The sequence below is a fragment of the Aethalodelphis obliquidens genome, unplaced genomic scaffold, assembly GCF_003676395.1.
Source record: "Aethalodelphis obliquidens isolate GAN/ISIS:26980383/991018 unplaced genomic scaffold, ASM367639v1 scaffold2, whole genome shotgun sequence".
Taxonomy (NCBI): Eukaryota; Metazoa; Chordata; class Mammalia; order Artiodactyla; family Delphinidae; genus Aethalodelphis; species Aethalodelphis obliquidens.
In genome coordinates this window covers 978,698-1,006,398 of record NW_020837946.1, presented here as the reverse complement: position 1 = coordinate 1,006,398, position 27,701 = coordinate 978,698, and the positions used below count along the sequence as shown (strand labels likewise).

Genomic DNA, 27,701 nt, shown 5'->3' with positions numbered 1-27,701 from the left:
CCTGCCCAGGCTGCTGGCGGATCAAAGGGCCCCGCAGAGCTGAGCAGGCTGCCAACAAGTGTGCCTTAAAGTCTGAGCCGGGCAGGGGGACAGGTAGGACCACCTTGCGGAACAAGAGAACCCGTGTTTCGTCTGACCTGCTGACCCCACGGTGCTCAGCAAGGGTCTCCTCCCGAGGCAGCCCCTGCCCCGGCTTGGGGAGCAGCTCGGTCTCAGAGCAGAGTCAGTCTTCTGGGGGGTGGGGACGAGGCCCGCGTCTGGGGGGCCTCCAGAGTCCCACTGAGTGTCTGGGCAGAGCTGGGGCCAACTTTGGGTCTCCACACTGGGGCGATCCCGGGGTGGCCTTGGGCCGAGACCCTGTATAAGGACAAAGACACATTCCCGAGCTGACGAGTGAGGGACTCTGAGTGTTCTCCCACCTCCCCACAGAGGCAAGGAGCTGCAGGAAGCCAGTGGCATCCACGAGGCCCACAGGGTGGCTCCCCCTCCCACCCCCAGGCTCTGGGGGCTCTGTCAGGGACCCTGATTCCGTCTGCAGACGCCCCGCCTGGCGGAGCCCCTGCTCAGCCAGTGTCACACTCCCCTCTATCAGCCACACCCCGTGGCATCTACGTCCTCTCTCAGGCTGCTGCCTGGGGCCCCCGTGCCCTACAGAGGCGGGCGGACCCTGTGTCCTCCACTGACTCCCAGGGCATCACAACACCTCCGGGGCCCCCGTGGGTCAGGGTGTGGCAGCCTAGCTGTCCTGCCCAGTGCCCTCTGACCCCGTGCCTTACTGCCAACAAGATGGGGCCCTCGTCAGGGACACGGCTGGCAGTGGCGGTCGTCAGCAGACACGTGGATGGAATTGCTCAGTCTATCGGAAAACTTGCTCTGGGGGCTCCCCTGTTGCTCCGCAGTAGCTGGGGAAGGGGAGCACGGGCCCGTGGGGATCCAGAGGTGGAGGCCAGCGGGCCGGCAGCCCTAATGTGTGGATCCGGCAACCCGCTCACTCCCCGTCCTCTGAGCAGCCGGGGCCCACCATGCCCTGACCCCGCCCTGGCCGGAGAAAGGAAGTGGGGGGCAGGGTGCTGCCCTTCAGGACTCGGGGTCACTCCTCGAGAAGACGGAGACGTGGGAGAGCACAGGCCCCCTTCCGAGATGACTCTAAATGGTCCCTTTCTTGTCAGCCCTCCCTTGGTGTAAGCACAGGGCAAGTCCACCACACACCCACTCGTTCAGGGACGATGCCACTTCCTTTTCACGAGTAAACCACTCACACCTTCCTCCCTTCCTTCCATTGCACGTCTGTGCCCGCACGCCTGGCAGACCAGGGCCCCAAAGCAGGAGGTGGTGGTCTTGGCTGGAGCCACAGCAGCCACGTGTGGGCTCACGAGGCCCTCCCCAGTGTGACCCGGCCCTGGCTCCCGAAGCCCAGGCGGTGTGGGGATCCCTCACCCTGGGCTGCCCCGGACGGGCACTAGATCTGAACGGCAGGGCCGGGGCAGTAAGCGGGGGCCTGGCAGAGGCAGCTGTGCCTCAGGAACGGCGGAGTCCCGGCAGCTGGCACTGGGGCAGCTCATCTGGGCTTCACGACCTGGGACGGGCCCCTTCCCTCGCCCAGTAACAGTGTCCACGTCTGTACAACATAAGCACTCCCCTGGGCGGGGCAGCAAGGAAGGGGGCTCTGCGGGCCGGGCAACTGGATGGAAGAGGTGAAGGAACACTGCAGGTGCACAGGCATCTCCTCTCCAGGTCCCCGAAGCCCCGTGACCTGGCGGAGCCGCCTCGAGCCGTGACCACCTAGCAGTCAGCTGCCTCCGCACCCGGCCTTCCAGCTCCTTGTCAGCAAGGCCCTCTGGCAGGCGCCGGGCCCTCCAGAGCCGGAAGGATGGTCCCGCCTGGCATCCCACTGGGCCACAGGCCAACACCGTGGCAGGGCCTTCATTACTGCCTCCTCCCAGGCCCTGAGAATGGGCCCCCAGGAGCTGGGTCCACGCTGGGCCACAGCAGCAGCATCCCCCCCGCACAGGCACAGACCTCCCTCCTAGATCCTCACAGAGGAAACAAGGAAACTGAGCTGAGTGCCACGTCCAGAATCACGCTGCGGACAAGTGGGAGGGCCGGGATTTGAACTCGGGTCTGTTCCGTTCGCTCCGGGACAGGACCAGGGAGCCAGCCAGGGCCGGATACCACGACGATGCATCTCCTTTCCTCACGGAGGCCTTCTGTCACTTTCAGTCATCAAGTGTCCTGATGATGGAAAACTGGCAAGAAACTGCACCTGGTGGGGAGGCACGCCTGTGCCCTGGGAAGAATCTCCGCCCCAGCCTGGCCCCTGGCCTCCCCTCGGCCCCCTCAAGTGCACAGAGGCTGAGCACCCACGAAGCCACCCGACGTGGAGGAGACCAAGAGGAACACAGCCAGAGCCCCGCACCCCCGGGGAGGGGAGGGTGCCCGGCTGCCACTCCCAGTTCTCCTTACAGCCATTCTCCAAAGGGACACTGCGCCCCTCACTTACCCGCCTCCCCTCGACGTCAGGGAAATGAGAGCTCGGATCCAGCTGGGGGCGTGTCTCCTCACTAGGGGACACTTGGGGAAGGGCCCTGGCCGCGAGGGTCGTGACCTCTGGAGGGGAATGACACAGGGACCTTGCAGGCAGCGGTGAGGATTTCTCTAGGGGATGGAGTCATCGTACACCTGGGAGGGGCGTGTGTAGGGGCCGTGCCCGTGACCACCATGTCCTGAAAACTGGCCACGCGAGCACGGCACGTGGACATTCTGGCCACACCCCTGTCTGGAGGCCCAGAAACGCACTGGACGCCGACGCCACCCTGAGAAATCTCCCCGTCTGGCCAGATTAAGAGGAGGCGACAGACCCGCATAACAACGCAGTAAGCGTGTGTGACTCCATCGAGCCTCCGGCCGTCTGGCTCCTGCCTGACCCGGAAGCACGTGGCTGGAGGCGAGCTCCTAAAGAGAAGGCGGGGGCAGGGGCCCGGCGGGCACGGGGGAGGCATCCAGGCAGCTGCACCGGGCACGGGCAAGCAGGGACGGGCTGGCCTGAGCGCTGCACGGGATCTGGGAGTCACCAGCGGGACCGGGCGGCAGGTGCGTGAGCAGGGCCGGGGCCAGCACGCTGGGGTAGGGGCCTCCCAGCCCCTCTCACACGATGACTCAGTGTCTCTGGGCGAGGGGGTAGAAGGCTGCAAGGCCCCTCTGAGGCTGCTGAGCCCAGCACTCAGGGAACCCCAGGGGAGGCGTGGGGCCCTCCTTCCTGCCCTGCCGTGAGGTGAAACCATTAGCCCCCAGGTTCGAGGTCTGGGCACCCTTATTGGCACAGGGTGGTTACCCTGGGGTCCTCTTCCAAGGGTGCCTATTTACTGCATTTCGCCCCATTTCAACCAATCAGGCACCCGGGGTCATGGCCTGGTGGTCTCTGGGGCCTTTGCACACGTATCAGGAGAGCAGGAACGGGGTGGGGGAGTGCAGCAGCCGGCAAGGAAGAAACGGAGGCGCCCTCAGCTCCCGTCCGCCCGCCCCGGTCGCTCACCTCACTTCCCGCGGCCCGCATCCCCATCCTCTGCGGCTACCAGCACTGTCCACCCGCCCTGCACGGTCCCCCGCCGCCTCACTCACTGTCACGCTCTCCTCAGCCCCCAGCGATCTGACCTGTTGTCGGCCCGACGCCATCCCTTCCCCAAGAGGTCACCTGCCACCGCCCAGCGGCCCAAGCCAACGGACAAGCTTCTGCCCCCCTCGCTCGCTTCTCGAGCATCCAAACCATCACGTGGAGGGGACACAAAACCCGCTGACGAGCTCCAACAACTAACTCGTTGGTTTTGCCTCTACGCAGGAACGGGCGCGCGCGAGGTCTAGACTCTTGGCTAGTTTCCCACGTACAGCCCCCCACTCTCCTCCACATTAAAAATCAAGTGTGAGCTGGAGCCGCGGGAGAGGAGGCTGAAATGGGCGCGGGGCGAGGGGCCGTAAAGGCGTGCAGGCCAGGTGCGGGCGGGGGACAAAGGGGACCAAGGCTGTGGAAGCGGACGCGCGAGGCACGCGGCCAGGGTGCAGGAAGGCACGGCCTGATCCGAGGAGAGAGAAAACGGGAGGGATGCCGACTTCGGCTGGGGGCGGGGAAGCCCCTGATAGGCGCGCGGAAGGCGTGATGTCACGTCCGGCGGGGGAAGCCCTGCCTCAGCACCCCCGCCCCCGCCCCCACAGGTGGTGCCGCCGCCCCGGGCGCTGGGAGTGGAGGGCCCGCCCTCGGGGACCCCGGACACGGCCCGCGCGCTCCGGGCCACCCCGCTTCCCTCCAGCAGTCAACAGATCCGCGCGAGCCGGGCGGCCCCGGGAGCAGGACGGGCGCCCCGTGCGCCTCGGATCGCGCCCCCGCGCCGCGCCCCGCCCCGCCCCTGCGCGCCCCGCCCCGCGCGCCCCTCCCCGCCCCTCTCCCGGGCCGCCGAGGGGCCGGGCCGGGACTGCGCGCTCGCCTGCCGCGCTCTGGGCCGCCGGAGAGAGCGGCCGGACCTCGCGCCCTGCGCGCCCCGCGCCCAACCGCCGCCGGCTTTTGTTGTCTCCGCCTCCCCTGCCGCCGGCGCCTCCGGACCGCGAGCCGAGTGCGCCGGGACCTTGGCTCTGCCCTTCGCGGGCGGGGGCTGCACGGGCCCGGCCGGGGGCGCCGCCGGCCCCGCCATGGAGCTCCGGGCCCGAGGCTGGTGGCTGCTGTGCGTGGCCGTCGCACTGGCCGCCTGCGCCCACGGGGACCCTGCCAGCAAGAGTCGGAGCTGCGGCGAAGTCCGCCACATCTACGGGACCAAGGGCTTCAGCCTGAGCGACGTGCCCCAGGCGGAGATCTCGGGTGAGTGACCCGGCGCTCCCGGGTCTCCCCTGCGCCCCCTTTTCTCTCCCGTTCTGCCCTCGTCCGCCCTGCGCCTCCGCGCCCCGAGCCGCCCTCCCTCCGCCCGGGTCTCCTCTGCTCCGCTCGGCCGCCCCCGGCCCCCAACACGCACACCGGCCCCTTCCCGGCGGAGCTCTCCTCGCCGGGCGGCGGACCGGGCGGTCCCCGGCTCGGTGCGTCCTCCGGGACAGGCAGGGCTGAGCTGCGGGGCCGGCTGTCGGGGCGCAGCCGACGGCGGCCATGGGCTGGGGACTCCCACCGGCTGTGCGGCCCTCTCCGGGAGGCGCCTCGGGTCGGCCCGGGGATTCCCGGGGGTCCCCGGCAGAGGCAGCCTAGGGGCCCCGGGGAGGTCGGGAGCGAACTGTGCGCTCGGGGAGGGGCGGGGGCGAGGGTGGAGAGGCTCGACCTCTGCCACCGGGAAGGGAACATCACCTCGCAGGGATTCCTGCCCGGGGAACTTGTGCTCGCCCGGCACTCAGGGCCGCCTCGGGCGGGGAGTCCAGCTGCAGGTGGTCGGCGCCTTGGATCCCGCCCAGGGGCCGTGTCATTTCTTTGTAAGAGCATCGCCGTCTCAGGCGGCCTCAGCCTGCAGCTGCCCGCAGTCCTGCCCACACCCTCCCTGCAGGCCTCTAAGGAGCTCTGGGGACTGGAGTGAGGGTGGAGGTCTAAGGATTTCACAGACACCCCCCAGGCTTTTTCCTCCAACTGCGAATGTGTCCAGAACCACCGTGGGTCTGCGCGTCTGTTCAGGGGGCCTGGGACACGGTGGATGAGAGCGGAGCAGACCAGCTTCCTGCCCTGGGGAACTCCTCCCAAACTGGGGCGGGGGTGGGGAGGGGGCATTCGAGTAGTGACACGGGGGACATGGAATGACCACAGCCACAGGAGTTCTGAGCGAGAGAGGAGTGTGAGGGGCAAGTCCATGGCCGTGTCTTGCTGGGGAATGGGAGGGGGCAGCCAGGCCCTGGACCCTGGCCCCCAGCAGGGCAGGACCCACAGAAGCCTCTGCCTTGATACCTTGACAGCCCCCTGCCCCGGGTTCAAGTCCCCCAAGGTAGGCCTTCCTGTGCCTCTGTCTGCTGGCAAAGCCCTGTCATTGTCAGGGCTGCCACCCTCCCTAGGGGACAGGTTTTGGGGGGCACATCTGGGTGCCTGGGGCCAGCACACGTTGGTTCATAAGCCCCGCCACCCGCCGTGCAAACAGAGGAGCTAATGCCCGGGAATCCCTGGCCTTTCGGTTGAATCCCTTCCCCTGGACACCAGGGTCTCAGGGCAGCTGAGCAGCTGCCCTCACCCAGCCCCGATCTTAGACGGCACTCCAAGGTCCCCTCGCCCCACAGCTCTCCTTCACACGTCCACTCCCACTCGGCCGCTGTGTCCTCGGGACCATCCTAAACTTGATCGCATCCACAGGCCTCTGTCCCAGTTAGGCTGAGAGACAGAGTGGCAGAGTCTGGGCAGCCGTCGAGGGCTAGGAGAGAGCAGGGCAGGCTGGAGAAGGTGAGGCGGGGCCGGCGGGGGGCTGGGTCTTGGCCTCCTTGGGCTGGGGCTGCAGTGGGTTGGGGACCCGGGACCAGCAGAGTGCCTTGCTGTGCACATGACCGGGGGGGGGGGGGCGTGGTGCGGCCGCCCAGCAGCTGTCCAAGCACCGTGCCAGCCAGGGCTTCAGGTGCTGCCCCCCCGGGGCCTGGACTGCGCCCCCTCCTGACCAGTGCCCGTGGCTTCTCCGTCCCAGGTCCAGGGGCTTCTGGGAAGCTGCTCTCCCCGACCCCCTATGGCTTCAGCCTCCCCCGTAAGCACCTGAACTGGAGAGTGCCCTGCAGCGCCCAGGCCCCGAGGAGAGTGCCGGTGCCACGTGGGGTGAAGGAAACAGGGTGACCTCCCAAGGCAGCGGCCAGTCCTGTCCTCTCCTGCTCGAGCAACTTGGCCGGGCTCCGTGGAACGGGCGCCCTCTGGTGGCCCCGTGGTGACACGCTGCTCTCGGGGATCCGGGCCTTTGGTCTCCTGTCCTGCCAGCCGGCAGGCAGACTTCTCCAGCCTGGGGAGCCCCCGGGGTGGACGCCTGGGCTGGCTGGTGGGGTAGAGACTCAACGCTTGCTAGTCGTTGGAAGGGAGGGAGGGCGGCCCTGGGTCTTTGGGTGGGCTTTCCGGCCTGTGCTGCCCGGGAGAGCAGAAATGGTGTGTGGTCACGAAGGAGGGACCATCAGTGCGCACGGGGCTCCCGCTCGTGACTGTGTGTAGCGTTTTGGATGGACAGCCAGGCGTGGCCGTGATGAGGACGATGGTCACATCCCCTCTTACGGGCTGCACAGCGCAGGTAGCCCTCCCTCCGGCCAGAGCGCTGTGTGGAAGGTGAGGGGGAACTACCTCTCTAGCTGGCTCCCTCTGCAACACTGGGGAAAAGCCCAGCCCCGGGCTGCATCTCACGCACGCACATGCACACACGCGCGTGCACACGCACACACGCGCGCACACACGCGCGCACGCACACGGGCCGGCCATCTTCTGTCTGCCTGTGGGGTGGCTTCTGGTCCCCAGATGTCTCCTGAGCATCTGCTCGGCCTCCTGACACTTGACACGGTTTGCCGTGTGTCTCTCTGGCCCTTCGCTGAGGCCCTGGGGGCAGAGGCCACCTCTGTCTGTGCTGTTATCTAGTAGCCACGGAGCCTGGCGCGGTTCCTGGCACAAAGTAGGTTCTCAGTCACAACTTGCTGGAGACCCGCACACGGCCTGCTGTAGGCCAGCCCTGGTGGGTGGGCAGTGGGAGACGGAGGGCCTGGGCACAGGAGAAGGGGCCTGGACTTTGGGGATGGAGGTCAGAGGGGAGCGTGGGCCTGTCAGTGCAACACGGACTGGTGGGCAGCCCCTCTGCTCCTGGACCCCGGCTGCCTGTGGATTCCCCACCGAGGACCACCCCTTAGCCGCCCAGCAGAAACCGCTGCTTCTCTGCGCCGTCCTGCCCGAGGCTGAGAGCCCTCCGAGTCTGTCCCTCGGCCGTGAGGCTCTCGCAGGCCGTCTGCATACAGCCCGGCCCCACACCAGACGGTTGTGCGCACGCTGCCTGTTCAGAGGGCAGAGGCCCCCGTGTGCCTGGCTTGGGGCCCCAGGGTGGTCCGTGGCCTCCAGCTGCTGCTGTCCCTTCACCACTAGAGCAGCTGAGGTTTCATCATCCCCAGTGTGAGGGCAGGATACGCCCCCCCCCCCCCGCTGTGGGGAGAACCACAAGTAGGGGGGCCACCTGCACGATGTGGCGGCCTGGCCCTTGCTGGTGCCGGACACGCCGCGTGCTCCTCCGAGGGGCGGGACGTCCTCCATGGGCCTGGGCTCAGAGGCCAGCCCTGCCGCGTCAGCCTCCCCGCCGCCACCACCCCCGACCTGGCTTCTCTGTGCCTCTGTTTCTTCACGTGTGACAACGGGAATAGTCACGACCACCGGAAGGCTGTAGGAGGGGTGCATGCGGACGCCAGGCACTCTGCGGCTGCCTCAGGCATGTCCTCCCTTCTGCCCCCCCGCCCTAGAGGCCCCTGGAGGGCCTGCAGGCAGTGGTGTCTGGAACTTGGGAGCCCTCAGCGTGGGTCCCTCCGCGTGACTGTCTAGCTGGTACAGCAGATGAGGAGGGATCTTTGCAGACCTGCTTCACAGAAAAGTAACTGAGGCCGAGAAGCCCCACAGCTTTCTTCAGGGGCCTCGGCCCACGTGGAGCTCTGAGGTCTAGAGCCCAGTCTGTTGACTCCAAAGCCGGTGGCATTAACTGCTGAACAGTCCTGGGCTCTGTGTCCTCTGGAAGCCTCGTGCCACCCCAGCCTGGAGGCCTGAAATGGGGCCTCGAGGGCAGGCCCTTATGGGCCACCAGCTGCCTTCTGGTCATAGACTCCACTGCTTAGGCCGGGTTAGAGCTCCTCTTAACTGGATCGCCTCCTGCGCCTTCTCCGGGGCCGCCCTGCCTCCACCCCGACTGCTGCCAGTGACTCGGCCTTCCATGTGGCCGGGCCTCACCCTGAGCTGGTCCCGGGAGCCTGTCCGGTGAAGGCCTGCCGCTCCTGCCCTGCTAGAGAGGGCTGTTCCAGGGGCGTGAATCAGGCAGCCCTGCCCGGGGTGTACACGGAGGATGGACCAGCTGTGTCCTGCTGGCCGACCCTAAGAGCAGCCCCTGGCGTGTCCCCAGCACCATGCTGGGCCAGGTCCCCCAGGAGTCATGGACAGATGCCCCATCCAGGGGTAGGTGAGTCCAGAAGACAAGGCAGGCCGGTCTTGGTAGACTGGTTCCATGCCGGTCCTAATAAGGGACAGCGTGAGCCCGTGGTGGACAGGGCTGCAGGGCCACTGAGGCCTCCCAGGAGAGGGACTGAGGACACTCCCGCCAGGCGGCAGGTGGGCTTCGGAGCCGCGAGGAGAGCAGAGGGTGTGTGGGTGCTCCGGGCCTGTGCTAGGCCACCCACGTGCACGGGGGGCAGGTGTCAGCCTGGCTGGTCCTGGACAGGGAGACAGGCCAGGAGAGGGGCTCACCCAAGGCCATGCCGGTATCAACTCGGGCCCAGGCCTGGACACGCCCAGGTGGTGAGAGGTTGGTCAGCTCTCCTATAAGCCAGACCCTCCTCCCTGAGTCCTGGCTTGGTTCAGGAAGATTTCAGACCAAGACTCAGGGCCCAGGCCTTGCCTGTCTGATGTCTCTGCCTGGTCCCTGGCACCAGCTGTGACCACATCTAGCCGTCAGCACAGCCCTGTGGGGTCAGGTCATCACCCACATTTGGGAGAGGACACAGGCTCAGGAGGGTGAGGGCTCCAGCCCGGGGCACCTACCCCGTGCCAGTTGGCGGCATTCTTGCCACGTGTCTCTAGGAACAGGCCTGGGCAGGTGCTCTGAGCTGCCTGAAGGCTCTGGGCGGATGGTTCAGGCGGAGGTGCTGCCGTCCTCCCCAACCCCAGGCCCTACGCCCTGTCCCCAGCTGTGGGGTGGGGGCTGTCCTGTCCTCCCAGCCGTGACCCCTGCAGTGGGGGCAGGGCCGGGGCTTCCAGCTTTCTCGACTGCTCTTGGTCCCGCCGTGGGTGCGAGGGGAGCTCTGGGTGTGAGGGGTGCACACTGGCTTTCCTGGCAGGAATCTTGGACTCCCGGGTAGATTTAGGAGCCCCTGGGGGGCCAGGCCATACCCACCCCACCCCTCGTCTGCCTGTGGCCTCAGCGTTGGCTCCCACCAGCTCCTGGCTGGCTCACCTTCCTGGCACACGCGCTCCCTCCTGCCAGGTCGGCCCTCCCCACACCCACCCTTAGCACACGCCCATCACCATCCTCCCTCCGGGGCTTGGCCCTGCTGCTCAGCTTCCCAGGCATCCCCAACACACCCACTGCTCTCCAGGGCTCTCCCTGTTTTCCCGGGGTGCTCCCCAAGTCAGGGCAACCTCAGCAGTAAGTACGCTGAGTGCTGCCCGTGTGGTGCCGGGCTGGGCTGGGTGCTGGGGGTCAGGCGTGTGTCCGCTTCTCCCAGCTGCTGGCACAGGTGCAGCAGGCTAGGCGGCCTCACAGCGGGAGTTTATTGTCTAGCAGTTCAGAGGCTAGAAGTCCAAGATCACAGGGCTAGGACCTCCTGAGGCCGTGAGAGAGAAGCTGTTCCAGGGCCTCTCCTGGCTCCTGGGGGTTGCAGGCGATCCTTGGGGGCCCTTGGTCTGTAGTCTCTGGGTTTGTCGTTATGAGTAGGTGTCCCTGTGCTGGTCTGCTTCTGAATTTCACTTTATGGAAATGAGGACACCAATCCTATCAAGTTAGGGGCCCAACCAGTTACACTTGCAAAGACCCCACACGCAAATGAGCTCACGTCCTGAAGTCCTGGGGGGCATATGTCAGCGTCCTGGGGGTTCATATGTCAGAGTCCTGGGGACTCTGACTTACGAACGAGGGCCAGGGTTCAGCCCACTGCAGGCGTGGCTCCTCACTCTCGGGTGCGTGCTGCCCAGGGCGGGGATCCTGGGCTCTGGGTATTTCGGTGGGCGGCTCCTCAGGACAGGCCCATGCCACAGGCTCAGGGTCTCGGCCCCGACGTGCACCGGGGCCTTGGTGCTGGAGTGACGGTGTCAGACCATTCTCACCTCCACCAGCCTGCAGGCTTCTCAGGAAAATGGCCAGAGCTCTGCACCCTGTAGGCCTTAACTTCTCCAACTCCAGCTGAGTCCGAGAGGAGGGCCGGGGGCCACTCATTCTGACATTCAGAGTCTGGTAACTGCCGACCCGCTGACGCATCTCACTGTGGCACGTCCCAGAGCCTGGCTGGGCAGTGAGGGGCTCAGCTGATGACCTTCGTGGGGGTCAGGGGCACCCGTTGGGAGAGTTGTGGCTCGCTGGCAGCAGCTTGCCGTGGACAGGCTGGGGGTCCCCCCACAACAAGTGCGAGGGCCCCTGAGCAGGGCACACAGCGTGCGGGGCAGGGTGTGGGGAGGGGAGGTGGGCGGGCCGCTGGCTTCTGGCTCCGGGGCCCAGCCGAGGACGCTGGCTGCCGATTTGTACGCAGTGCTCCCTGGGTTCTAGAGGCTTGGCTGGAGGACAGGCCAGGCCCGGCGGGCTCCATCCACCCTGCTCCCTCACCATCTGCCCTGACCTCGGGCCCCTGGAGGCCCAGCGCCCTGCCTGCCGCCCCTGCTGCATCTTGGAGGAGGAGAGCTGTGCGGGCTCGGGCTCCCGCGGGGGGAGGCCAGGCAGTTTGTGACCTGGTCGAGTCCGGGGCTGCGGGGAGGCAGGAGATGGAAGATGGGGTCCAGCATCAGGTGAGGACCAGCCAGCAGCACCGTGAGGCAGGCCTCCCATCAGCTCGCGCGTCTGCAGTGTGGCGGAGCCCAGGGCCCTACAGGTGGACAGGATGGACAGGGTGGCCACAGCCGGGCCTGGGGCCAAGGAGAGCACCTGGGCTGGAGCAGGCCAGCAAGCGGAGGCCCTGCGGGCCCCGCCTTCCTCACCATTCCTTCCCACCCACTGAAGTGTCCAGGAGCCAGCCCCGGCCTCGGTCCAAGGCCCTGCGTCCTTAAGCCGTGCCCTGGCCTCCACTGGCCCGTTGCCTGGCAACCCCTCCCAGCCTCCCAGAGCGGGCAGGACGGGGTGCCTGCAGGGCAGGCCGAGTACCACCTAGTGCAACCACTTAGTGTGCAGGTGGGGAAGCTGGGTCCCAGAAAGGGGTCCCCAGTGCTCAGAGCCCTGTCCCTGGAGTAGCTTCTCCTCCGTGGCCTTGCTGCCCTGGCCCAGGTTTGTCCCAGGTATCTGGTGTGGGCACCGGGCAATGGTGCCACCCATTGAGGGGGTGCCCCAGAGAGGAGGAGGTCAGGGCGAGCCCACGCAAGCCTGCCTCGTTGGGGCGCTGGGGGGCATCCGTGTGGCCCTGTCCTTAGGTGCTGGGCGTGCGTTCCAGGCTGCAGGGGTGAGGTCGGCCAGAGGACAGAGCTGGCGGGGAGGCCACAGAGCTCCCACAGGTACAAGGAAAGACGGGCCCTGGCAGGCCCCAGAGAACTGAGGGGCTCCAAGGCTAGGACAGGTGGGCGAGCCCCAGGAGGGGCTGGGTGGAGTGTCCGGGAGAGGAGCCGGCCTAAGAGAGGTGCACGTGAGGACTCGGGCTGCAGGAGGGCCCGGCCAGCCGGCCGGCAGGAGAAGACAAGGTCAGGCTCCGCTCAACTCTAGCCCAAACTCTGCCAGCCCACCACCTCAAGGAGGGCCTCCTAAGCTCAGAGCTGGTCCTGCCGACGGGCACCAAACGCCCGCGCCCCGCCGCCCCGCCTGCTTGGAAGGGACGAGGAGAGGCTGGCCAGGCAGGAGGCAAGGCCCTTCACCCTCCTACCCGTCCATCCATTCATCCGCTCTGTGCTTACCCTCAAGCTATGGGCCCCACCCCCGGAAGTTCAGGGTCTAGTGAGAAACCCCGCAGTCCGGAGCCAGGCAGCCACTGGCCGTATCCTGAGCCGCGTCTGCGACCCGGCTGTTGGCCCTGGGGGTGGATTAGGCTGCAGTGCTCCCAGCAGCCTGAGGGATAGGCCAACACGTCTCCCTCTCAGGCGGGCAGCCAGGCCCTGGACAGGTGCACCTGGCAGCGACTGTGGCCCCGTGTCTCCCTGGCGGGGACATTTCTTGGGCCCGCCATCAGCACCAGAACCTGTGGAGGTCTGTGGCCTGTGCACACCTTCGGACAGCATCCCCAGTGCTGAGGCCCACTCTCTGAGCCTGAGGGTGGCCGTACGGGCTCGTCTGTGTGTCTAAGCGCATCCTGGGGCCACCTGTGGACATCTGGGCCCTGTGGTGAGCCACGTGTGACGTCTGTGTGCGTCCTCGAGTGTCTGGGGCTACGGAGAGTACATCCCACCCACTGGGACCATCTGCAGGCCCTGGGGAGACAGGTGATGCCACCTGCTTCAGGACCGGCTGAGGTGTTCACTCCCACCTCCCTTCATCATGGAGTTCGGGACACACCGGACCCATAGGGGTATTTTAAAGGGACGAGGCTCTTAAAACGTTAAGCCCCGCCGTCCCTGACCCCCGTCCCCTGGCCTGGCAGTGGCCGCCCACAGGACACTCCAGGCGCCTTGCCGGTCTCCCTTCCAGTGACCTAACGCCCAGGGACTGCCACCTCCCCGTCACTGTATGTTTGGGAGCTGCTGCAGGTCAGACACACAGCTGACCGCCCCAGGATAAAGTGGGTGTTCCCAGCCGGGAGCCGTTCCCGGGGGACGTTTTTGGTTGTCACAGCATTTAGGGGAGGGGACAGGGAGGCCAGGGACCCCATGAAGTGCAGGACTCTCCTGAACAGGTGGGAGGTGGCTTCCCGAAACGCCAGTCCCACCCCATGAGAAGCCCTTGAACCGAAGCTCTAGGCAGGATCGAGCCAGCAGGGGAGGGGGCAGAGGGGAGGGGGCACCCCTCTGCTTTGGGGCCAGGATGGCCTTGCAGGGATGGTGGTGGAGTCAGCTCCAAAAGGATGGGCAAACTGGGGTGGACAGACGTGGGTGTGCAGGCAGGTCATTTGAGGCTGGGGTCCTTCACCAGGGTGCACCGGAGAGGCCCAGGTTTAGGGGTCAGGGAGTTCATGAACTTGACTGAGAAAGAAATTAATCTCCTTTTTTGCTAACCTTTAGCATTTATTGTTACTGTGAACAAGGCGACGATGACATTCTAGAATCTGGGACTTGGTCACCAGTGGAAACTGCTGATTTTTTCATGTCCCTTTACGTTTGTAGCAAATATCTCAAAGTACCGTTTCCACTCACCACAGCTCTGAGTCTCTGATGGGCATCAGGCCTGCAAGATGTCATAGGAAAGCGCATGGGCACCACCTCACGCACCTGTTTATAATGTTCCGACGGCTGCAGCACTGCAGCTAGCTTCCTTCATGATCCTCTGCGTAATTTTTTACTTCATTACTTCTTTATTCTGAGAACGGGTCTGCAGTCTTCGGCCAGCGGCCAAGGAGGCCCAGGGCCCAGAGAAGAGGAGGCCTCTGGGCGGCGGGCTGGGCCCCCAGCCAAGGCGGGAGGGCCGGTGGAGCGCCACGTCTGCCCCAGGAGAGCCAGCGGGCCGTCCGGGAACTGGGGCAGAGCGGGGGCCCGGCCAGCTGCCTGCGGGTGAGGGTGATAGGGACACAGAGATCAGTCTCTCTGAGTCACTCGGTAGTGTTCCTTGAGCTCCTACTGTGTGCCGGGCGCTGTCCTCGGTGCTGAAATGCGGCTGCAGTGCCATCGAGCGGGGACTGGAAGGGTGTCAGGCTTCACGTGAACTGCAGCTTTGCTGGGCACGGTGACCACGTGTTACTTTTGTAAGTTATAAGTAACGAGAAATAACGTGCGGGTTTAGACACACGCATGTGGTTTGGAACCATACATGTCCCCCTTGACCGCACAGCGAAGACCCCTCCCAGCCTGGGGCGGCCCCTGGCCCACGTGCCGCTCGGCCACTCGCTGGGAGCCGTGGCCTTCTCGCCCCATCCTCCCTGAGGGCTTGAGGCACTCGCTCGGACACAGCTCCCCTCCTGGCCCGAGGGTCCCACGCTGCTCTTGCAGGGCTCTTGCCTTGGGCCCCCCACCCCAGGCATTCCTCCTCTGCTACCTAGAGTTTTCAAGGCCACCCCCCGGCCCAGGGCCAGTGTCCTTTGGATCCAGTGGCCATTCCCAGTGGCGTGTGTCTTAGGAAGCAGGTGGAGCCCTAGCAGAAGCCAAAACCTGGTCTCCTGGACCCGGCCACCCAGCTGCCAGGTTTCAAGTCTGGCGCCGTGCTCCCTCGCTGTGTGACCTTGGGCCAATTACTGAACCTCTCTGTGCCTCAGAATCCTTTTCTGTAAAATGGGGATGGTAGCAACACCTGCTGTGTGGAGTGGTTGTGAAACTGGGTTCTCGTGTGGAGTGCTCAGCACGGGGCTGTGTCCTGGGGGGGCATCACGGCAGGCGGGGGAGCCTGTTGGAGAGACAGGCCCATCCTTTCTCCAGAGGTGGCTGTGGGGAAGAGTGCCCCCTGGTGGGGAGGGAGGCCAGCCTGTGCTGGCCAGGCCCAGGGATCGACCCCACCCCACACTGGGGGTCTGAGGGATCGGGCTGGAGAGGAGGGGCTCCCTGGTCACTACTGCTGCTTCCTGGGTGGCGCTGTCTCGTGGTGTCCCGTGTTCCCCCTTGGCTGGCCCTAGTCCTGAGAAATTGGGAACTGCAAGAAGAGTTGGCTGCAGGCCCCTGCTGGAGGGGCAGCCCGCGATGGAGGAGTGCTGCCCCAGCACAGGGCCGTGCCACCAGCCAGGAGGGCAGCCTGGGAGGGTGGCAGGTGGTATTCAGACATGAATCCCAAGCAGAGGCCCAGGGGCCCTGCAGGCTCTGCAGAGACGTCGGAGGGTGGGGGGAAGACAGCGCCAGCAGGACCCCACTCACGGCCAGCCCACGGCCAGCCTAGGGGCCTGGCAGCCCGCATCAGAAGGGACCTCTCCTTGCCCAGGTCATGTGGGGCCTGTCCCGCCCCTTTGACCCCTCTCTGGGGATGGCGCTGACTGCCCTGGGCGGGACCGTCCCACCTCGCCTGCTGGGTGTGGCTGAACAGAGCGGAGACCAAGACCCTGGGTGCCTGAGGGAGCAGAATTCCCGGGCTGCGTAGACACCTGGCCCTTCCCTGACCGATGCGTCAGCTCAACCACCCTGCAGAAACTGAGCTGGAGAGGTCAGGAGGTAGGCTGGCCCACCCGTTCCCACAGCCCCCAGGCCCCACAGGAGGTCAGGGTCCGTCTCTGGGGAGCCGGGAAGCGGGCAAATGCCGAGGTCACCCGGCTGCCCAGGTTGGGAGCCCTCCGTGTGCTTGGGTGGTGGGGGCCCTTTCTGGTGGGTTTGTGCTGCTGCGGGAGTGTCCCGGCAGGTGTCCCTCCCGTGCGGGGCTTGGGCGTGGCCGCTGGCCCCGTGGGCTCCTGCCCAGCTGCCTGACGGTGTTCTAGGTCTCAGCAGCTCCTGGCCACTGACGGGGTGGTGCAGGCTAGCAGGGTGGCCAGGCCACCACTCTGCCCTCATCTTCCAGGAGCCTTCATCTCCGTACCTGGGACCTCTGGGCTGCTGGTGGGCCCCCAGGTGCCCAGCACTTTCATTTCCTTCCCTTCAGTGAAGACAGGGAGGCACTCGGGCCAGTGGAAGGAGACCAGCACTAGGCAACACGTTTGAGACATTGAGCAAGTCTCAGAACCCTCCCAGCCTCAGTCTTCCCATCTGTGAGATGGGGATAACTGTATCTTCCTGTTGACTGAGACGGTGAGGCCCACCGTTCTCCAAGGAGGTGGGGGCTGTGGGAAGGCAGACCCTGCTCTGACGTCAACCTCTGCCCTCCTGCCGCTGGCATGGGCAGGGTCTGAGGCCCTTTTCCAGGGAGCCTGGAAGGCAGTGCACGTGTGAGCGTGCCCACGCGTGGCGGGGAGTTGCCGGTGGGGAGCCTGAGTGACTTCGGTCCGGCTTCTCCCCACGCCCCACAGAGGGCCGGGCCGCCAGACTTAGCAGATAAAACTACAGGAGACCCAGTGAAATTGCTATTTCAGATAGTTAATAGTTTCGTAGCGTGTGTCCTGAGTATTTAGGTTTCAAATAAACAACGAACACATTTGTAATATGAGTCCACTCCACATGTTTAGTATAAGCATGTCCCAGATACTGGGGAGCGGGACTGTGTGCTTTCTTGGTGGTAAAAGACGCATAATAAAATTTCCCGCTTTAATGACTTTCATGTGCACGTTCAGCGGTGTGAAGCTCACTCACACTGCTGTGCAGCCGTCACCACCATCCACCCGCAGAATTTCATCTTCCCCCACTTCGTACCCATTAAGCACTCACCGGCCCCCGCCACCCCGCTCTCTTCAGTGCCTGGGAATCACCATTCTACTGTCTATATGAATTTGACTCCTCTGGGGACCTCACTTAAGTGGAATCATAACAGTATGTGTCGTTTCGAGACGGGCTTCTCGCGCTCAGCGTATGTTTTCAGGGTACGTCCACGTGGTGGTGCGTGTCGGCCCTTCGTGACTCGGGGCTGAATGGTGCCCGTTGTGTGGCTGTGCCCCGTTTCGTTTATGTGTTCAGCCATCAGTGGACGCTTGGGCTGTTTCCACCTTTTGGCTCCTGCAAATAATGCTGCTGTGAACCGGGGTGGAAAAGATTCTGTTCAAGTCCCTGTTTTCAGTTCTTTGGGGCCAGATACTTTTATTCTGAAAAATAATGCATCGTTTCTCTGAGGTGCACAGTTAGCTGTGTCCTGGCTGTATCTGCGCGCAGGCCCTCCCAATCGTGCCTTTGGGGCTGGGCTCGGTGCCCCGACACCGGCGAGCTGGGTGTGTGCTGCGCACGGAGGTGCTGCCTGGGCGGACGTGCTGAGTCAGCAGCTGGGGACCATCGCACCTGAGAACTCCCAGGGCCCTCCGGGTGGCCGTCTGCATATCGCCTGCGGGCAGAGCGTGTCTGTTCCTGCTTCAGCCGCCACCCTCCTGCTCAGGAATTCCCCTGGGACTGGAATCAAGGGAGGTCTTGCGATGGGAGAGGCAGGGGAGGCCAGGATGCTTCTGTGTCTCTTGCAGCGCTCCAAGCTGAGTCGCCTGGGCATGTCACTCTAGCTCCCTGTGTGGCGCCGCCGGCAGCAGTAGAATGGGAGAGAGCAGTTGTCGGGAAGAGGAAAGGATTCTCAAACCCGGAAATGGCTGAGACCCTTGCAGACACCCAGTGAGAGCTCCATCTCATCAGGAGGTGGCCGGGGCCTCTGGAAGAATAAGGGAGTCCTTGTGGACTGTGACGTCACCCCGCGGCCCCCTCGCACCAGCGTGCAGATGGCTGTCATGCCGCCTCTGGGGAGGGGTCGGGAGGGGGAGGTCTGAGGCTGCGGCTCTGGGGCAGCGCTGCTGCGAAGCCCCTTTCCCTGGATGCCGGCGCTACACAGAGACCCTTTCTGTGTACGTTTGCCACTCAGTGCCAGGTCCAGCCTGGACGCTGGGCAGAGAGGCGAGAGGAGAGGAGGCGAGAGGAGAGGAGGCGAGAGGAGAGGAGGCGAGAGGAGAGGAGGCGAGAGGAGAGGAGGCGAGAGGAGAGGAGGCTCCCACCAGCAGGCCGAGCAGCTCTGCTGCTGCTGCTGAGAAGGGGGGCCAGTCGGAAAGCCCCCAGGGAGGGCTGCGCACGGTCGGGGAGGTTAGAGGCTAGGCAGGTGCTTCTGCCCAGAGGGACCTGGAGGGCTTCCTGGAGGAAGGGAGAGGTGAGTGGGCCTTGAAAGAGAGCAGGGCAGGGGAGAAGGGTGCGTGAGACCAAGGGGTTAGTGGAAGCAGCAGGTCAGAGCGGATGCCAGCAGGGATGGCCGTGACCTCAGAGAGGCTGCCAGGCTTTGTGGGGAGGTGAGCGGCTGAGCCCCTCTGTTCCTTCCCCTCTGCATTTATGGAGCCGGTGCTGGGCATGGGCCTGGGCCTAAGCCTGTCCCCGAGGGCTCCCTCAGTGGCACTCAGGGGTCTGCTCTATGTTCCGGCCCAGCTGAGCGTCTGTGCCCTCTGCCCGTTCAGCCTTCCCAGTGTGGATGGATGGCCTGTGTTGGGTCTTTGGGGGAAGCTGGCTGAGAGGACCCCTGGGCCGCAGGGTCCCCTCCTGCTATTCCAGGATCTCCTCGGTGGACACGGCAGAGGCAGGCGGCATCGGTCCATCTCCTAGGCTGCCCCCCCTGGCCCAGAGGTTGGGTGGACGGGCAAGCTAAATGGGAGAGCTGTACGGAGCCCAGAGCTCCCCCCGGGCCCCTGTCAGGGACGGCTGTGTAGAGTCCTGGGGGAGTGTCCTCTGCAGATGGGCTTGGGCCAAGGATGAGGAATCAGCGCTGAGCCTGGCCTGGTGGGTGAGGCTTCCAGGGAGCATCTCACTCCCAGGCCCCACGAGAGGCCTCCTGTCCTGCAACCAAGACCTGGGGTCGCGGGCACAGAAGACGCGCCTTCATCCCCAGTTTGTTCTGAGGCCCGGTGTGAGCCCTGAACCCTGAAGCACTGTGGGGAGGCCAGTGGGAAGAGGCCTGGCCTCTGAGCCAGAGCTGCTTCCAGGCCCACCTCCGGGGGGCCCACCGCCTCGCCAAGGCACCGCCAAGCCCGGTGCCTGCCGGCAGGGTGGCCTACTCAAGGGGGGGGTCCCTGAGCAGGAACCAGACAGCAGAGAGCGGCCTTGTGAGCTACCTAGTGGAACCCCCTTCTTCGGGGGCCCTCGGTGTTCTGGGCCGCCTTGGAGAGGGTACTTCGCTCCAGAGCTACCTGTGCGGCGCGTGTCTCCGTGTCCCTGTGCGGGCTGGCCGGGGTGGGGGCGGGGGAGGGGGGGACCCGGCGCGGCGGCACTGCGGGAAGGGGGACTCAGTGGGTGGTTTCTCCAGTGGGTCTGGCAGGCACGGCGGAGGCAAGGAGCAGGGCTGGGGCTGCAGCGAGTGGAGGGGATTGGTCCTGGGTGTGGGAGGGTGAGCCAGGAGGAGGAGGTGGCTGAGCCAGAGGAGGGCGTGGCCAGGCGCGGTCTGATATTTCCTAGGGAAGCAGATCAGGACGTTAGGACGGAGGCCCAGGTCCCTGAGGCCAGAGGCTGGGGGCTGGAGAGGGCGGGGAGAGGATACGGGAGTGACCGATGGTGGCCCTTGAGTGCCCAGACAGCAGTAGGGATCTGGTCGTTGTCATGCGGAGAGGGGACTCTCAGGCAGTGGGCTGTCACTCTCCTTCGGAGGAGAGAGCTGACGCCCCTCCCATCACCATTCTGGGATGGGCCCTGGCTCCCCTGCCCACCAGACTCCAAATGGGGCGCAGCCCCCCGTAGGGCAGGGCGGCAGGAGCCTGGCGGGCGCCGGGTGGGCCTCTGGCCGTGGGAAGCTCGGGGGCTGAGCGCGGCTGCCGAGCCGGCGGCAGGAGGGGTGCGGGGCGGCCGCGGCGGTTTCCTGGGAGACGGGGGCGGTGCCGAGCGCAGCGGGGCGGGGGCAGCGGGAGGAGGCGCGTCGCCGCGCGGGGAGCCGCCGCCCTCCACGGTGCGCGCCAGTGCGGCTGTAGTGCCGCCCTGGGAGGCGGCCGCGGAGTCCTCCAGCCGGTCCCGCTCGGCTGCTGTTCCGCGCACCTCCTCCAAGCTCTCCAACCCGATCCTGCTCATCCGCCTTTCCACGGGCGGACCCCGAGCCCCCCACGGGCTCGCACCCGGCGTCGCGCGCCGCCCGCCCGGACCGCCGCCGCCGCCGCCACCACCGCAGCTGGGGACGCCGCCGCCGGAGCCGCCGCCGAGAAGGGGTTTCGGGCTAAGCCCGGGCGGCGTCCGCGGAGCTGGGATCCAAGCCGGTGACCCCGCCCGGGCCCAGCCGGCCGCCCGCCCTATACCCATTTCCATCTCCGCCGGCCCACCGCATCTCCATCCGCAGGCCCACTACCCTCACCTCCACTCCCTCCTCCTAGCCATCTTCATCTCCAGCGCTGTCGTCCCCCATCACCACCGCCAGAACCCCACCTTCAGTCCATGCTACCCCGCCCTCACCCTCACCCTCACCCTCACCACAAGCCCTCGTCTGCGTCCTCATCCATTTCTCCATCCCCTTCCCATCATGAGCCCCCTCGCCAGTCTCCATGTCCACCCCATCGATCCCTCATCCTCAGTGCGCCCATCACCAACCCACCTCTCCTCCCCTCAGTTCCCCACCTTCACCCCATCTTCGCGTGCCTCCCGCTGTATCCCCGCAGCGCCCCTGCCACCCCTCCCCGCCCCCATCTCTTCCTGCAGCAAGCCCCCCTTCCTCTTCCGTCAAACCCATTCCCCTCCCCTTCGCTTGCGGCAGCCCCTGCGAGCCCCCTCTCCTGCCACCCCCGCCAGGGCCTGCCGCGCCCACTGCGGCAAGCCCCTTCCCCGCCAATCGCGTCGCCCTCCTGCCCGCCCCCCTTCGCCTGCCGCAGGCCCCGGCGGCGCGGCCCCCCTGCTCTCTGCGCGGCCGCGCCCACTGCGCCAGCGCCCCCTGCTCGCTGCGCCAGGAGCCAGGAGCTCGGCCGCCGCTCCAGACCCCCGCGCGCCGGCTCCTGCGCCGCGCCGTGGGGCCCTCGGTCCTTGGCCGGCAGCGACTGGCGCCCGGGCGCTCGGTCTTTGTCCCGCCGCCAGCGACGCAGCCCCTGGGCAGCGGGACCCGTGGCGAGCCTGAGGGGCGGGCCCCTCCCGCCGAGCGCAGAGGTGTCGCAGCCGAGACCCCTCAGTTTCGGTCCCCGTGCGTGACGGAGGCTCCGCAGCGGCGGCAGAGGGCCGCCTTGGTGATGCTGTCACGTGGCCGGAATGGTGGAGGGGCTTAGGGCCGGCGGAGAGGTGGCCGGTGAGGGGTAGAGAAGCGCGCTGGGAGCGGGGCAGGAGGGGTTACGGGTTTTGTTGCCGCGTTAGGAGCGGGGGAGGATGGTGGTTGAAATGTCCCGTCTGAGGTGGGTCTGAGGCTGCCCCCCTGCATGGACTCTAGGTGCTCGGGGTAACCCTGCGACAGAGACTGGCCAGGGACAAACGCTTCTTGGTCGGGGCCGGGGCGGGGGCGTGGGGCGGAGTGAGGAGATGAGGAAAGAAGTTCCGGAGCTCGGGTTGTGGGCGGTGCCCAGGGGACCTCGGGTTATTTGTCCAGTGCCCCCCCCCCCCGCAGCAGGGTCGTGCAGCGCCCACTGGAGCTGGAAGGGGTCCAGGAGCAGGAGTGGGCATGGGCAGTTGTCCCAAGAAGGGTCACGTGCTTGGGGAGAGCCTTCTGCACGCCCCACCCCCTCAGCAGGCCGGCTGGGGTCCAGAGCTGAGAAGAAGGGAGGGGTAGGGACGCAGCCCCCTAACTGCTTTTCCAGACCTGGGCCTCTCCCTCGTGTTTTGGAGGCCAGGGTACCTAGAACTGGCCACAGAGCTGCCTTCCAGCACCGTCCTGGGAGGCCAGGGCGGCTAATTGCCTGCACCGAATTGCCGAGAGTATTCTAGGGGCGGCAGGATTTGTCGGTGCAGAGCATCTGGGATGTGGCTTTAAAGGCAAGTTGAGCAGGCGGTCTGCGTACCCCCGTGTGAGCTGCAGAAGCTTCTGGAGAGACGGGCTTGGTGTCGCGCCATCTTCCCTCTGCAGCCTTCTGGGAGGGCTCTGGGGCCACCAGTCAGGAGCGGCTGCCAGGCTGGGCCCGGACAGATGAGGTCTGCATCCAGCACTGGTGATGGGGATCCCTGTTGGGGTGGGGTCTTGGGCTAAAGCACTGGGTCTGCAGAGCCGGTGGGGGGCCTGCTGGGTGGGAACGCCATCAGGAGGCTGCTTGTGCCCTTAGGAGGGCTGGGAACTGCGGCTGTGTCAGCAGGTGGCAGGAGGTGTGAGGCTTAAAGGTGTTTAAGCCATAGGCTGATGGGACTTGCTGAGGAGAAGCCGGAATCTGGGGTGCCCCCCGGAGGTCTGAGTATGGGGGAAGAAGGCGGATACGTGGTCTGCCATCCAGCAAGAAAAGGAACTGCTGGGGGGGCGGGGTAGGAAGCGAGTGCAGGTGTTTTAACCTGGGGAGGGCGGCTGGGGGTTTGGAGACTTGGGACCTAGGGGCCAGGCCTAGAGGAGAGGCTCTAAAGAGACTGGGGATGGGGGAGCAAACCTGCCATGAAAGAGCTTCCCCTCTTCCTCCCAAAAAACCTGGGATCTCGAGAGGAGGTGTCCCAAAGGCTGAGGGAAGGGAGAGTTCTAGAAGGATGTAGTCTGCTGTTGAAAAAGCAGCAACAGACTGAGGAAGGAAGGAGGGGCCGCCACTGGCCAGCTGGGGGAGAAGCCTCAGTGCAGATGGGAGGGGGCAGTGGGAAGAGGGACCAGGCTGATGCCTCCCAGTGGGGAGGGGAAAGGGCGGGGGGGGTGTGACCGGAGGGTGGGACTGGGCAGCTCTAAGATGGACAGGATGCCAGCCATGCCCTCCTGCCTGGCCCGAGTGCCCCCCTTTCTCCAGAGGTGAGGGTTTGGGGGTGGAGGTGTGAAATGACGAGAGGGGGATTTTATCAGTCTGCCTTGCACACTTCCAGGGTCAGGGAGCTCACCTCCCCTCTGGCAGGCCCCACCCCCCTCCAACCGTGCGGCTTAGATCAGGGAGCAGACTTGCTTTTTGGGAAGGTGCCCTGCAGAGCCCACCTCTGCCCGGCTGATGTCCAGGACCGACAGATGACCCGCGGGCCCAGGCCGAGCTGGGCCAGGGCCTTGCCCACCGACTAGCAGCGGCCACCGCGTCTGCCCTGCCGCGGGCTCGGGGAGCCTCAGCCCAGCCTGCCCGGGGCCTCAGGCCGGCGCCCGGGCTCTGGCTCCGTGTCTTCACTCCCGTGTGTGTCCGAGGAGGGAGGGAGGGACGGGGGCTGTGCTGGGGCGGCCGGAACAGCGCAGGTCACCGGGCTGGCTGGACGAGGTGGCCAGGCGGGGCTGAGGGGGCGCCGCAGGGAGGCGGCGGGGGCGGGGGAGGGGCGGGGGGGGGCGAGGGGGGGCGGCTCACGGCTGTGAGCGGTGGGTGGGCCCGACACTGCCAAGGAGCCGGCCTGAGAAAAGGGGGTCCTGGGTGTTTTGTCCTCGCCTCTCTCCTGCCTGCAGGAATGGAAGGTTCAGGAGGGAGGGCGGCCAGCCGGGGAGGCCACCTCGACAGCCTGCACCCTCCTGCCTCTCCTGCCTGCCCGCTGCTGCCCTGTGACCCATCCAACCTGGCCTGGGTGCCTGTCACAGCTGAGCCTAGGCTGGCACCTGCAGCCGCTCCCAGCCCCAGGGCACGTACCCAGTTCAGCCCCCGACCCCCAGCCCGGCACCACCACGGCCCGCTGGTCCCAAGCAGCAGGGGAGGGTCCTCGCCAAGGGTGCTCTCCCGGCCCCTGCCAGGGGGAAGGCGGTCAGGGCCCAGGCCCCTCCTGGCTGGGTGCACACGGCCCTGTTGCACAGCCTCCACCATCAGGGAGACGGGTCCACTGTCTGCCCGGCTCTACCAGCTGGGACGACGCCAGGTGGGGGACCCTCGTCCTGGTCTGTGAGCTGCCCCCTGCTGGCGATGGTGCAGGGCCACTGGTCAGCGTCAGCAAGGGCAGCCGAGAGGAAGAACTGTCTCTGGGGACGTCCTCGGGTCCCAGCCCTCCCCACCCCCCGAAGGAAGGAGGGCAGGGATGGGGGTGCTTACTCTCTGCCAGGCCCTGGGGAGCCAGGCTCTGTCCCTCCACCCCAGCTGGTTCCCGGGAGACCCGCACGTGGCCAGAAAGGCCTGACTCAACCCGGGGCAGGGGGCAGATCCCAGACCCCTGACTCCCCACCCCGCGGGCCTGGGGCTCTGCAGGGCATAGGCACACGAGCTCCGACATCTACCCCACAGTCAGCCCTGTTCCAGGGTGGAGACCACAGCGCCCCTTAGACAGCAGGCCCTGGGGGCAGGTTTGTGAGGGAAAAGGGGGAAGGAGCTGCGCTTCCTGCCTCTGCCCCCCGCCCTCCTTCCTCCCCACCGAGCCTCTTTCACGTCCCTCGAGTGCCACCGGAGTGTGCAGCACCCTTCTGCCCCCTCCCACCGCGCCTGGGGCACCGCTGCCCTCTCCTGGCTGTTACACTGATGGGCACAGAGCTGCAGACAGGCCATAGGGTGACTCTGTCCTCTGCACCTGTCCCTGCTTCCCCGGGGCGTGTGCAGGAGAGGAGGACGCTCAGACTTAAGTGTGACCTAAGCACCTCCCCCCCCCTCCCGCAGGCTCTCCAGGGTTAATTCAGCCTGCGGAGAATGACTTGGTCTTACCCACCCCTCTCCCCCGGGCAAGGCCTCCGCTGGAGGCCGCTGCCCACCCTGCAGGCCCCCCCCACTTAGGGCAGCCTCGGGACCCAGAGAGCTCTGCCCAGGCTGCTCCATGACCCCCTGCAACTGTGCCGGCCACACCAGGCGAGCCCTCGACTCCAGCCCCACACAGCCCCTGTCCGGGCCAGACCCCTGCGTCCACTTCCCTCCATGCCCTGCCCCGCTTAGAGTCAGGAATTGCGGCCTGTGGGGAGTGGGCCTGGGGGGCTGTGAGGCAGCCCAGTGGCCATGGGGGCCTGAAATTGAGCGGCCTGAGCCACTCGGCCCCTGACTGTGTGACTTCAGACAGGAACCGGCGTCTCTGCCAGCCTCAGTTTCCTGGTCTGTAAAGTGGGTTCACAGCACCCACCTCAGAACGGGGACCAGCACAGTTTCAAAGGTGCGCCCTGCACCACGAGAGTGGGGGAAGCGACCTCAGTCACGTCCCAGCGCTGCTGTAAGCAGTGCTGCCGGGAGCCCGCGCCCGGGCGGCGGCACGGGGGTGATGGGGGCTTTGAGGGTACAGAGGAGGGTGCGCACACCCGAGGGGGCTCGGTGTGTCCTGCCAGGTGGGTGCGGGTCTCACAGCAGGGCCCCAGCAGACCTGTGCCCGGGCTGTCCTGACGGGTGGGCCTCGGCCTGAGGGGCCACTGCCTCTGGCCGGCCCGGAGCTGTGGGTGGGTGGCCTGCAGGGGCTGCTGTCCTCAGTGGGAGCTGGCACCCCGCACTGGGGTCAGGGAGGGGCGCCGGGCAGGCCTGGGCACTTCCGCTGTGAGCCTCGAACCTGGCAGCCCCCCGTGCCCCCCCCACAGGACCTGAGGCCTCTCTGTGCTGAGGTCCAGGCGTGAGCTGAGCTGCTCAGGGCCCCTGGGGCGGCCCTCCTCACACGCAGGGGGCGTGGAGGAGGGCTCAGCCTTCCGCACTCCTGCTCTACACCCATCCCCACCGGGGCTTGCCCCAGGAGACCTGGAGGTGGGATTCTGCAGAGGAAGCCCTGCTCCTGTGCCCTGTGCTGAGGGCTGAGCGGCCCACCCCAGGCGCTGCCCCGAGCCGGGCCTGCCTTCCCCCCACCCTGGCAGGCAGCCCCACCCGCGTGCCGATCACGTCCCCTCTCTGCAGGAGAGCCCACCGGCTGCGAGGCCCGTTCTCCTGGTGCCCCGCCCCCCAGCCTCCCATAGCCCTCCTCTCCCTCACGCCAGCCCCTCCCCACAGGTGAGCACCTGCGGATCTGCCCCCAGGGCTACACCTGCTGCACCAGCGAGATGGAGGAGAACCTGGCCAACCGCAGCCGGGCCGAGCTGGAGACGGCGCTCCTGGACAGCGGCCGGGCCCTGCAGGCCACGCTGGCCACCCAGCTGCGGGGCTTTGACGGTGAGGGGCTCCGGGGCCGCAGGACACTCACAGCGGGGGGCTGGGCACTTGGGGACCTCTCGCAGTGAGGCAGGGTCAGAGGGGACGTAGTAGCAGAGCACTGGCCGCGTGCAGGGGTCTGAGCAGGGATCCGTGAACTGGGGGTCACCTGCAGGTCTCCGTGCACCCCAAGGCATGCACGTTTGGGGAGAGGCAGCCTGCCCCTTCCATCAGGCCCTCAGAGGGGACCCTCTGCCCTCCAGAGCTCTCCTAGGCACCTGCCACTGGCCACCAGGTGGTCTGGAGCTGGGGGGCTCAGCGTGAGGACTGATATCGGGGGCCAGGCCGGGGCTGCAGGGTGCTGGGTGGAGGCACAAGGAGTTCGGGGCCCCTGCCGTGGCCCTCGAGCCTCCAGGTCAGCTGTGTGTGTCAGTCACCTATTCCCAGCCCCTCACCAGCTCTCTCGTCGTGTCTGGGCCCCTAAACAAGGGATGGCGGGATGATGGCTGACAGCGGGCACCTCGGAGGGGATGGCGGGCGCTGGTGGGAGGGGCCCCAGAAGTGACAGCTGATGTCAGAGCCTGCACAGCATCCATTCGGGACACTAATCTGTTAAAAGCGACTCCTCTTCCGCTTCCAGGCCCACTTGTGCCCCCCCACCCCGAGAGTCCTTTCCACCTGCCCCTCTGCGTGCCGCTTCCCGCCCCGCACCTCAGCCCCACTGTCGTGCCTGCTCCGGCTGCCCCGTGCCTTGTACCCCGGGAGCAGTCCTTACCTGGCCACCAGCGGCAGGGGTCTCAGAGCCTTCGTCTGAAGTGCGCCTGGGACCTGCGTGTAGCAGGGCCTCGGGTGGCTGTGTTCCAGGACGCGGGGCCCACGCTCACGCGCCACACCTTCTGGGCCGGCTGCCAGCGTCCTGGCTCAGAGCAGGACCCTGCTCAAAAGATGGGGCTGGAGGCTGGCCGTGGGGTTGGGGGCCCCGCGACCACCCTGTGTGCTGCTGGGCTAGCGATGAGCTACAGACTGCCCGTTTGGGCTGGAGGCTGGTGTGGGGACCAGGACCCGGAGTCCCGCAGCAGGAGCTGGATGGGAGCTTGGACCATCCGCTCCTTCCCACAGTTCCCTCCTGGGGAGCTGCAGGGGCACAGCCGGAGCTGCGGGAGGGTCTTGGTGGGGTGGGTGTAGACACGGGTCCGAGAGCCAGAGGCCTAATGTCCACCACGCCTCAGAGC

General features: G+C 66.5%; 1 protein-coding gene across 1 annotated transcript in view; it reads left to right on the top strand.

Moving 5' to 3' along the window:
• Positions 1-4,265: 4,265 nt before the first annotated feature.
• GPC1 (glypican 1) overlaps positions 4,266-27,701 on the top strand; it is a 29,392-nt gene continuing 5,956 nt past the window's right edge. Inside the window, exons 1-2 of the mRNA XM_027116766.1 lie at positions 4,266-4,843; positions 26,332-26,490. Coding sequence (XP_026972567.1) covers positions 4,678-4,843; positions 26,332-26,490 — 325 coding nt within the window. The 5' untranslated portion in view covers positions 4,266-4,677. The remainder of the gene's footprint in view (positions 4,844-26,331; positions 26,491-27,701) is intronic.